Genomic DNA, 11881 nt, shown 5'->3' on the forward strand with positions numbered 1-11881 from the left:
CTGAGGGAAGTGACTGAGGAGAGGATTCTAGGATAGCAGTGTAGGTAGCATTGCAGAAATCAAGGTATGATCTCATGTAACACTCAGAAAGTGGTATTGAATCTTTAACTTCCATTTGATAAGGGCTATAGGAATTGCTATAGCTGTGGTCCAAGTAGGCTGGTGTCCTTTCTCCATGAGTGTCCAGTAGAAGGGGGCAAGAAACCCAATAGTGGACAACTAAGGAATAGCATGTTTATTGGGAGGTGTTTCTTCTTCCCAGCCCTTCACTAAGAGGCTGGCATATATTCAATAGAGACACACAGACAAGGGACTCTGGGCACTGATTCAGAGAAATGGGGCTTGTGTCCATTAAAACTGGGGGATCCCCAGGATAATAAAACAAAACATCAGGCTTCCTGACACAAACCTCTCCTTCTACCTCATCCCCCCACAGCCAGCACTCCTCAACATTTCTCACTGGGCACATTCTGCCGTCTCTGCCTGTGAGGCCCAGATCCCAAAGCTCCTCCCTTTATCTACTCCTGAGTCCCTCTTACCAACAGAGCACCCCCACTGGGATTCATCTGCAGCGGGAGCAACGGCCTGAACCCAAGCCTCGTGATGGAGTTTGAACCCCCAACTTATTAGCCAAGGAGCCAGGGTCACATATAACATCACTGCAAAATGGGAACCTGTTTAAAAGGCTGCTTAAAACTGGTTTTCAAAAAGGTCCACACATCTAAGATAACGCTCAGTTTTCCATTTAAGAAATTACACAAGAGTGAGCTGAATGGTGCTAAACACCTGATTCACATGGGGCCCATCCTGGAGTCTTTACTCAGGCAGAACTCGAATGGGAGTAAATCTCCGAGAGGACTAGAAATGATGCCATAGGCAATGAATCACCGGACTCTGTTTCACTGATTCCCAGAGTCAGATTATGCGTTGCTCATGAGAATGCTGGGACTACGCGAACGTGGATAGGAATCCCGTCGTTTTCACAGATTTTAACACAAACGATTCTTTATCCAAATAGTTGTGCTGAGAATGTCTGATTCGCTATTTGTTATTCTGTTTGAAAAAATTACTCCTCCAATCAGGCTGCAGAAATAATACCATGTGACTCAGGCAACCGGACACTCAACCTGAGTAGCTTATAGACGAAGGCCTGGTTTACCCATGAAAGATTTACAGGTATAGCTTTTTTGGTTAGGAGTGAATTTTTTTACCAAAATAGTTATACCAGTACGACCCCCAATGTGGGCGCAATTATACTGGCAGGTGCCTTATATTGGTATAGTTTATTTCCCTTCCTGTACGGGGAATAAATGAAACTGGCATACACACTTTTATTCCAGTATAACTACCTCCACCGTGCAGGACCGGCTCCAGGGTTTTTGCCGCCCCAAGCGGCAGGGAAAAAAGAAAAAAGCCGCAATCGCAATTGCGATCGGCGGCACTCCGACGGCAGCTCCACCGCGCCGCTTTCTTCTTCAGCGGGAATTCGGCAGCAGGTGCTTCCCTCCAAGAGGGACCCGCTGCCAAATTGCTGCCAAACAGCCCGACGTGCCACCCCTTCCCCTTGGCCACCCCAAGCACCTGCTTGCTGGGCTGGTGCCTGGAGTCGGACCTGCCACCGTGGGGATGTGGGGGTTGTTGTACCACTTTATACAGATATAGGTAAAGCAGTACGACTTTCTAGTGTTGACAAGGCCAAAGTAAGCAATCCCTTAATTCACAACATTGTTTCTGACTTGGCATGTTTAAATAGGAGAATAATGAACGGCAGATACCAAATACTGTAATGAGAAAGGTCAGAACAGCACAAAGAATTGCATGGTACACCTCTACCCCAATATAATGCGGTCCTCGGGAGCCAAAAAATCTTACCATGTTATAATGGGTAGGGAAGGCTCCTTGTCCCCTGACCGCCCTCTCCCCCACACCAACACCCTCTGCCCATTATCCAACTCCTTGGCCCCGGCCCGGCACCCTTAACACACCGCTCAGAGCAGTGTGTCAGAGCCATCCCTAGAGGGGTGCAGGGCCCAGGACAAGTCAGCCTCCCTGCTAGTCTGCCCAGCGCTCCCACCTGCCACTTGCCTCCTCACCCCACCTACCCAACCACCTGCCCGCCACTCGACTCCCCACTAGTCTCCTCACCGTCTGCCCGGCGCGCCTCCGCCCGTCCGCCCAACCGCCGCTCTCCTGCTCACCAACTTCCCGCTCGCCTGCCTCCTCAGCCCCCTCCTGCCTGCCACTCACCTTCCCATTTGCCTCCTCACCCCGCTTGCCCACCCGCCTCCTGCCCACCTCCCACCCCAACACGCCACTCAGAGCAGCATGTAGGAGCCAGACACACTGATCCGCCGGAGCGCGCAGCCCCGCCGCCCAGAGCGCTGCTTTACTGCCTTATATCCAAATGCGTGTTGTGTTATATTCAGGTAGAGGTGTATTGTCAGCCCTAAGCATTCACAAATCTTAAGTCGGCACTACAAAAATCATGAGGTGGGTTTACAAATTGTGAATGGCCTAGAGGTTAGCACACTGGACTGAGATTCAGGAGACATGAGTTCTAGTCCTAGCTCTGCCAGTAGCCCACTGGGTGATGTTTGGGTGAGTCGCTGTATGCCTGAGTTTCCCCATTGGTGTAATGATGCTGCCTTTGTAAAGCAGTTTCAGATCTACTGATGAAAATGTGCTATATAAGAAGCAGGTATTATTATGATTTTGGGAGATTATATTGGCAGATTTTTCTTAAGCTTTTCAGAGCACTTGAGTCACATTTTCAAGCTTTTCTCTGCAACTGGAAATTTGCAGTGAAATCCTGGCTGAACTGAAGTCAATGGCTTAACTCTCAATGACTTCAGTGGAACCTGGATTTCACCTTTCCTTTTTTCTTTTTAAAGACCGCTGAGATTTGCACCCATTTGCGTGATTCCAAGGGCTCTCCCTGTGGCTGGCAGCGTGCAGTGCTTCAGCGAGGGTGGGAGGCTTAGTCCTTTCTAGGCCTGCTCACTCTCTGCATGAGCCTCTCCCCCTGTGGGTCTCCACATTTGGGACCGGGCAGAAGAACTTACCCCACTAAAGGTTAAGGCACTGGGCAAACAGAGCCTCAAAGGGAAGGGCCAGACAGCCCTCAAAAGGAGGAGAATTCTGACCCTAGCCACAGCAGTGCGAGAGGCCACATTGGGACAGGAATGGAGTGGAGATTCATTGACCCCATTCTCCCCCACACACTCACTCCTCCTGGCCGCAATGAGAAAAGTGGCCAGGGGTGTGTGTGTGTGTGTGGAGACGGGAGTGGAGATCCAATCCTCCAGCCCCAGTGAGAGACAAGCAGACATGGAAGAAGTCTGGGGATAGGGCGTGTGGGGGGGAGAGATAGGGTTGCCAACTTTGTAATATTTAAAAAAACGGACACTCCAGCAGGAGTGCAGGAACCTCCCCTGCCCCATCCCTTCCCCTGAGGACCCGCCCCGCCCCTTACCCTAGGCCTCACCCTGCCCCCTCTCTTCGCCCCCGAGGCCCCGCTCCTGCCCTGCCCCTTCTCCCTGAGTCCCCACCCCCCGTTCGCTCCTCTTTCCCCCTCCCTCCATCGCTCACTGCTTTTCCCCCTCTCTCCCCATCCCTGCGTGGGTTGGGAGGAACTCACCTGCAGAGTCAGGGAGCTGCTCGATGGAGGTAGGAGGTGGCCCTGGCTGAGAAGGGGCCGGTGATGACTCAGCGTCTCCCCGCCTGCAGTAACCAGACTTTGGGTGTCCGTTCAGTAGATCTGACAGTGTCAGGTCCCCATTTTGACTGGACTTTCCAGTTGAAAACCAGACACCTGCCCACCCTAATGGGAGTGGAGAAAGGGATAATGCAGATTTGCTCCATAATGTCCCAGTCCAGCCCCAGGGAGTGATACAGCCACTGAAGGGGAGTAGAGATGCGTTGCAGAGAATGAGTTTTGGTAGGGCTGTTTCTCGTTTCCAGCCACTGGGCACAGACACAGCGAAATCCAGCAGGGAGATGGAGTCTGCAAACATGAGGGCTGGTGCATTTCCCAGTTGTTCAGCCGGTTCTATAATGTCTCTGATTTCACGTTTAATTGCCTTTGTTTGTCGTTTCCTCTCGTTGGCAAGTTATTTGACCCTCCTCTTGTTCTGCTCTGCACAATGTTTTGCCACCGTCTTTTAATTATGATACAATTTCCATATACAGCTCCTGCGATTACATTGTGTTAACACAGTCCTGATGTTACCCTGTGTTTTTCATTGGCGTACATGGAGTGCCGTTTAGCATTTGACCCTGGCATCGCAATGTGGTTTATACAGACTTTTGCTGGCATCGCCTCAGTTTGTTCTCCGCCAAAGTGTGCTTTTCTTGATGTAACTTCGTCCTTGGCAAGTTCTACATAAAATAATCAACTTTCACGTAGACCATGAAAAAACACCAGGGAACTTAAGCTTTACAAATATTAGAATTGATCCTGGAGTAGTTATTGCATAATTTCATCTGATTTTTTTTTAAGGGGGAGGAGGGAATGGATGGTGCCTTTTTTGTCTCCTGTTGGTGTTGCGGGGAGAAGTAGGGTGTCCAGATGTCCCAATTTTATAGGGACAGTCCCAATTTTTGGGTCTTTTTCTTATATAGGCTCCAATTACTCCCCATCCCCTTCCTGATTTTTCATACTTGCTGTCTGGTCACCCTAGGGAGGAGGTTGGGGGGGATCTATAAAGAAATCCTGAAAGTTTTGGTTTGTGTTTTTTGTTTAATTCAGCTTGTGTTTTATTTTGGAAAATATAGACCCTGCTCCTGCCCCCACTAAAATCAATGATAAAACTCCTCAGCTCCTAGCGGTCTGAGTCTTCTAGCTTTCACAACACATTGCTTGGTCCACCTTTTACCCTTACCCATAAAGGGATGATGACGGGGTAGGACTGGACAGTAGTGGCATGGGACTTTGGTGGCAATTTTTGTGGGTGGATGGGATCGATTAATCTTTGTTTTCTGTACATTGTCACTGGGTTTTTCAGTTTGGTCCTGAGGTAACTGGTGGGTCTGTTTAATATTGTGTTAATAAAATACATCTAGGGCACCCAGAGCATTGAGTGGGCGTTATTTTATCAATCCAAATAAATTAACAAAATAAATATTGACTTTAATGGTACAGAATTAGGCCCATGAGGAACATCTTGTGTCTTCCCTCTTCTTTTTGGAGATCCATAAACCTGGGCTTGGGGAATTTTTCTATACCCCTTTATTGAAGACACAGGGGTCGGGCAGGAGCTTAAATCTGTGAGGAAACTGCTGAGCCGGCCTAGGTCAGCGGAAGGCAGTGTGCTGAATCCACTAGGAGCATATCGGCTCAGAAGGGGCACAGAAAAGGGGATGTTCTGTGGCAGCTGGAAGGGTGGTGAGTGAGGAGTGGCCAGAGGGGATCTGGGAGAAGCAAGGTGTCAAAGGAAGTAGGTGCTATTTGAGAACCACCGGGTGCTAGAGCACTAGGGCCTGAGTTGCGGTATGCAGAACATGCTCCCAAGGGCTGAATCATGACAGAGGTTGGTGGCCGCAGCAAGAAACGGGTGGTGATGACACCTCTCTCACAAGCCCTATTCAGGGCTCGTCTTCCCACAAACCAGATAAATCCTGCAACGCACTGACAGCCTTCCACCCTCAATAAAGCCACTGGGTGTGGAGGGCGGCAAGCACTCAGCAGCACACAGTGTGTCAATGCCTCCCCTGTGAGGTGCAGCACGCTCTCAACTCCCGCTGGGTTCACTCGGAGTTAGGAGCATCCGCACCTTGAGAGAACAGGCCCCAACCGTGGCTCGGTAACCCGCAGTGACCCTGGTGTTCACTAGCTCCGGGGGGTCACAGGCTGAGGACAAAACTGTCAGCTGCTTGTTTTCGCTGCTGGTGAAGTCAAACAAGTTAATATGATGAGGGCTCTGTACTTTTATTTGGGATTTTAAATCAGATGCACGCGGGGTCTGGATCTGCACACCAGAGCTGGAAGGTGTCAATTTAATCTCGGACATCCCCACGCCGGCTCTGTTCAAGCCAGTGCACTAAAAACACCGCGGCGGCTTGAGCAGCAGAAGGGGGCTAGCTGCACTTGTGTGTCCCTAGGGGCTCAGACGGGAGCATACGTGCAGCGGCTAGCCCATACCGACGCTTGCACCACGATGGCTGACGCTTCTGTTTTTAGCGCACTAGCTCAACCAAAGCTAGCACGAGCTGCAAATGCTGCCTCCCAACCCCAGCATAGACATACCCACAGTTACTAGAAAACTGGTCACCCTCTCTGTCCCAAAATTTGCTCACCCCATGTTTAAAGCATAACAGCCCCGCCTTGTATTAAACATTTTGCTGTAACTATATAACACTACAATATAGCAGACACCTCTGATGGCTACCTTAACAATTTGGAGCAGAGTTGGTTCTATGCTACAAAATTTGGATCCAGATCTGGATTTCAAATGTCCGAAAGGTTTTGGATCTGGGAGTGTGGTATAGATCATTATAAGGATGGAGACGATTTGTGAAATGCAGATACATGTTCAAATTCCAATCCTTCCTCGTTAGCGCTGAAAGTCTGGGGGCAATTCAGTTTCGGGAGTTTCTGGATCAGGCTTATCACTAATATAAAATACACCCGTGCAGGAGTCAGCTAGGTAAAGAATAAATGTTCATTGATGGTTCTGATATCGATACTTCTGCATTTCTCTACTCCTCGAGATTTTTGTAATGTGTTGTACATTACTTGCTCCCATACCTGCCCCGTGACAATAAAGTAGTGAGTGAGTGACATTCTCAATCTATACTATTGTTTGACTCTGTGGATTTGTGTCTTCTGGCAGGTGTGTCCTCTGTGGCGTCCCTGATGTCCCTGGCTTGGGTGCTAGCCTCCTATCACAAGCTTCTTCGGGACTCTAGGGATGACAAGAAGAGTATGAGCTACAGAGGGGCCCTCATACATCTCTTCTGGCGCCTCTTCACCATCTCATCCAGAGTTATCTCTTTTGCCCTCTTTGCTTCCATCTTCCAGCTCTACTTTGGGATCTTTGTAGTGGTCCACTGGTGTGCCATGGCTTTCTGGATCATCCATGGTGGGACTGACTTCTGCATGTCTAAGTGGGAGGAGATCCTCTTCAACATGGTGGTAGGGATTGTGTACATTTTCTGCTGGTTTAATGTCAAGGAAGGGCGGACTCGATACAGAATGTTTGCATATTACACTATAGTCTTGACAGAGAATGCTGCCTTGACGCTCCTTTGGTATTTTTACAGAGATCCTACAACTACTGACTCATATGCCGTGCCAGCACTGTGTTGTGTCTTTCTTAGCTTTGCTGCTGGGATAGCTTTGATGCTCTTCTATTATGGTGTGCTGCATCCCATGGGGCCGAGAGCTAAGATTTTTGCCAGCTCCTGTTGCGCCGAGCTGCTCTGGGGCATTCCTTTGCCTCCTGATGTTGAGCCCATGGCACCCGAAACCCCTGGGTACCGGGGGGCCCAGGCTACGCCTACCAGAGCGGTCACGGAGCAACAGGAGGAACTCACAGCTGACACTTGCTTGCCAGTTTTCCAGGTGAGAGCAATGGTGCCATCTACTCCATCTGGGCGAGCCTACTACCCAGAAGGCCCTCTCATTAAGATTGACATCCCAAGAAAGAGATACCCTGCATGGGATGCCCATTTTGTAGACAGGAGGTTAAGAAGAACTATCAACATTCTCCAGTATGTCACCCCCACAGCTGTAGGTATTAGGTATAGAGACGGACCTCTCTTGTATGAGTTGCTACAATATGAGTCTTCACTTTAAAGCTCCTTTAAAAAAAAAAAAAGAGGGGATCTTATTTTTGTTTATGGTAAACACAGATCATGAAACAAACACACACCTTCAGATAAGCTTTCTTTCTGGCTGCTGTATGTATAAAAAAAAAGATAATCTCTATGTTTTGTAAGTAAAAACAAAAAGAAAAACTTTTCTTTTGTTTTTTACACACAAGAAACAGTATTTCAACTTCCACACCTATGATCCACAGGTGGAGAAGAGGCGTCTCCACGTCAGAGTTTTATACCTTACACCAAGTGTAGAACATTATATATGGGATTGGTGCTGATTGAAAAATAAAAACAAACAAACAAACAAACCTACAACTGCCTTATGCCCTTAGGTGCTGAGTTTCATTAAGTACTGTCACCTTTCTCATGCAAAACTCTTGGGTGATTTTATGCCAGGAAAAATAAAAAAAAAACCTAAATACAATACTTAAAAAAAAAAAGATGAAAAAAAAAAAAAAGAAACGAGAAAAAAACAACAAACAAGAAACATACAAAAGGTATTGCTGCTCTTATTGGATATAGGTGAACAAGAAAAATGTCTAAAGATGAGAAAGCAAAGCAGAAAAGCCCGAAAAGAGTTTGAATCTCAAATGGTTGAAAGAGAAGATCAGGGCTGTAACACAATTTGGCAACGTGTTTATAACATAGCTTGGTCCCACCTATGCAGGCCAGACCAAACCATGTTCTAAATGTAATCCCCTGATAAAATTGTTGCCTTAGTGTAAATGGACCATATGTGATGGTCAGCTGTACTCAGTTTGCACCAAATTCACAAAATAATACCATACCTGATCTCACTCACCACAGTTTTATCCAGTGTTAACTCCATTGATTTCAATGGACTTACTCCTGATTCGCCCTGATGTGAGTGAGCCCAGAAAAAGGCCTTCCAACTTGATTTCTGGAAAATAACGAATCTGCGTTCTTTAAATTATTCACCAAAAATATAATACTAAAGTAGATTTACATATATCTAATAAAATATTTCAGTAATAATAAAACTCAGCATAGTAGCAAAAAGAGAGTCAATTTAAAGGCACAATACTTGATCGGTGACTGGCAAAATAATTTGACCTATTGTATCATTTTAAGGCTGTGAAAAGGCATACATGTATTATTTGTAATATTGTGTAAGGCCTGTTATGTCTCCTTCAGTGTGAGCCTTAAAGTGATTGTAAAGCATTCTTTGTTTTGTTTTTTTGTTTTTTTTAAAGGAAAACAAAAAAGAAAATTAGGATAAAATCTTCAAACAGTAATAACCTGTAACTGACGCTTTTCTAAAGATGATTTGGTGCTTTGTATTTTTGTTGATGTTGTTGTTGTGATTTAGCTGAGAATTGTTCAACTCACTTGGTGCATTCGGGGAACCGCTGATAAACGTTTTATGTCACCTTCCTCTGTAAGTACGTGGCAAGAAATAACACCACAGGAAATCGAGAGCATAGCAAGGTCATCACCGTTTAGCTTAAGAGTTCTCACTGCAAGGAGACACTTCCACCTCCATTGATGGCAAAGCTTTAGAAGGATATCTGCTAGAGGTCTGAGACATTTCCAGATAATCTTTTTGGTGCGTGAAGGTTTACATTTCTTTATTTCTGTGTTGAAGTTTCTTTGTTTCGAGTTAAATCATAGGCGGTGTATATGTAATACCATTTCTGGTTTCAAGAGTATGCTCCTTTAAAAGAATATTCCCGTTCAAGGGCATTTTTTCAATCCCACCATCCCTCTACTTGTGGGGGGGGGGAAACAACAACAACAACAAAAGATATTTTTAAGTGAATACTGTAGTATTTTCTCTGTGTGATTGCAATTTTTTATTCCAGAAATACTGTAACTGTCTAGGGTGCAAAATTCCCACGTTGAACTCTTCTGAAGAGAAAATCAACATGGGGAAAAGATTTTTTAATTATGATTATGATTTTTTAATTTGATGAATCCTTTTTTTTTTAATGACAGTAGGTATTTAAAGAAACTAGTACAAATTTTATATAATAGTTTAAAAAAGCTGAATGCTTTCTTCGCCTGAATATACCTGAATGGAAACATTTTTTTCAATCAGTGACGCTTTGCAGTGTTCTGAGTGGGGTTTTTGGTTTTTTTTTAAATACCATTCAAATATTTCACGGGCTCTTCTAAGGAGGGCAGGGCTTATTTACGCCAAACTACAGACACACGGCAAAGTTTATAAAAAGCCAAATTGTCACAGGTACTGTAATTCCCAGTCAGTTAAGCTCCATTTCAATTAAATGTTTCTGGGCTCTGATTACAACCTGTCTGATAGTCACATTTTCACACGAAGGGCAGGCTTCGTAGTATCTGTGCCTCACCCTAATTAATGATCAGTTATTTTGTCTGAAGAGATTTCATTTACCTTCGTCGTTATTTGTGGACCAGAATCATATCCCTTGTCAGTGGCATCACTTCATTTTCATTGCATTTCTTCTCTAATCCGTGTGACGTCTCCTGCTAAATGAGGTAATTTGTGAAGTGAACTTAACGAATGATATCCGCCTTCAGGTGGCACGTTGCACGTTCCACTATTATAATGAGGACTGGGCACACTAGAGAGGCACGTGGACTGTCCATTATCAGTGCTGGTTCTGCAACGTGACCAGCCATTGCATCTTTTTACTATATACTAATCGTTTTTCTCAAAGTACTTACCTTAAACATTATTATTAGCGGTTTACGCTAATAGACTGTGATTCTTTACTCTATACATCATCTTCTTTGTAAAGAAGTTCCTCCTTAAATATGCAGCTCTTCTCTACATTTGAGCCAGTTTCACAGGCATAGTCATTAGAGATGGGAAAGATCTTCTCTGTCACCTAGTCTGTTGTTCCAAAGGAGCGGGGAGTGGTGGTGGGGAGAATCATGAGGAATTCTAGTGTTCTGTCTCAACCTGTTTTAAAGGCGCAAATAAGGGGGCTTCCACCATTTCCATTGCAACTAAGTCTCAAGTTATGGAGCACCCGGTATCTGGCAATATCGCAAGTAATCTGATGGCGTCTCTCCTCTCCCTAGACCCCATCTACTAACTGAGTTTTCCAAGAAGTACCATCCTCATTTCTGTTAGATAGCTAGATCTAGGTTCAGAAAAGAATATGCGCGTCACATGGGCTGGTTTGGAAGGCTGCTTCTCTTCATCATCCCAACCAAAAGTTCTAATCCTCCCACTCCTCTCGGCGCAAGCAGCCCCCTTTCAGTCCTGGTGACTCCCCAAGCCAGGAAGGAATAAAGGACGAAGCCCTAATGAGTTATCAAACCAGATCTTGAAAATGTTCAGTGATGGCGCCCTGACTGCCTCCTTTGGTAACCTGTTCCAAGTCCAAACGACCGAGACCTTTGAGACTTTGATTCTTTACGCTGTACATTGGCTTTGGCTCCCCAAGGCTGCACAAACCATATTAATTCCTTGTGGAGGTGCTATTCAGGTCCGGCAGGGGGGAAGGGGCGCAGTTCTCTGCCCGTGGTTCATACCTCATTTACCCCCCTTACTCCTCTGGAACGTGAGACCCCTGCATGCCTTCCCCCCATCCCCCAGGTCATGAGACTGGACTCCCCCCCCCCCCCCCCCCCAGAAAACCCAGGAGGTCCTGGCTGGTTGCAGCGGTGGGCGGGGCACTGGGTCTGAGGACCTGCCTCCTCCAACTCCAGTGACTCTAGCAACCAGCTGGGGCTCACGCACTCAGTGGAAGTCCCCCAGCCTGAACAATAGCATGGAGCCCCCCCCCCAGCTCCATGAGCGGACAGACACAGGGATGAACCCCCACTGAAAACTGCCCCTTCCCCTCCCCTTGAAATGGCACTCCTGCTTCCTTGGACCCCGATTCAGCAAGGGCCTCACGTTAAGCAAGCAAATACTCTTATCTGATGCTCCTGAAGTTAGGCACGTGCTTAAGAACCTTGCTGACTGGGGGCCTTAGTTCTGCGGATTGCTGTGAGTTCGCTCTGACGTTATTATGGTAAGTCTCTTCACCCTACCCCTCCTTTACCCAAGCCAATGGCACAGTACTGAACAGAATCCCTTTGTTAATACCTAACCTGGTGCCAATCCACTTAG

General features: G+C 46.5%; 1 protein-coding gene across 1 annotated transcript in view; it reads left to right on the forward strand.

The window, feature by feature from the left end:
• Positions 1-11193, forward strand: part of XKR6 (XK related 6) — a 39000-nt gene extending 27807 nt beyond the window's left edge. Inside the window, exon 2 of the mRNA XM_034766719.1 lies at positions 6831-11193. Within this exon, the coding sequence (XP_034622610.1) occupies positions 6831-7795 (965 nt within the window). The 3' untranslated portion in view covers positions 7796-11193. The remainder of the gene's footprint in view (positions 1-6830) is intronic.
• The last annotated feature ends 688 nt before the right edge of the window (positions 11194-11881 follow it).

This window comes from Trachemys scripta, chromosome 3 (genome assembly GCF_013100865.1).
Source record: "Trachemys scripta elegans isolate TJP31775 chromosome 3, CAS_Tse_1.0, whole genome shotgun sequence".
Lineage (NCBI taxonomy): Eukaryota > Metazoa > Chordata > Testudines > Emydidae > Trachemys > Trachemys scripta.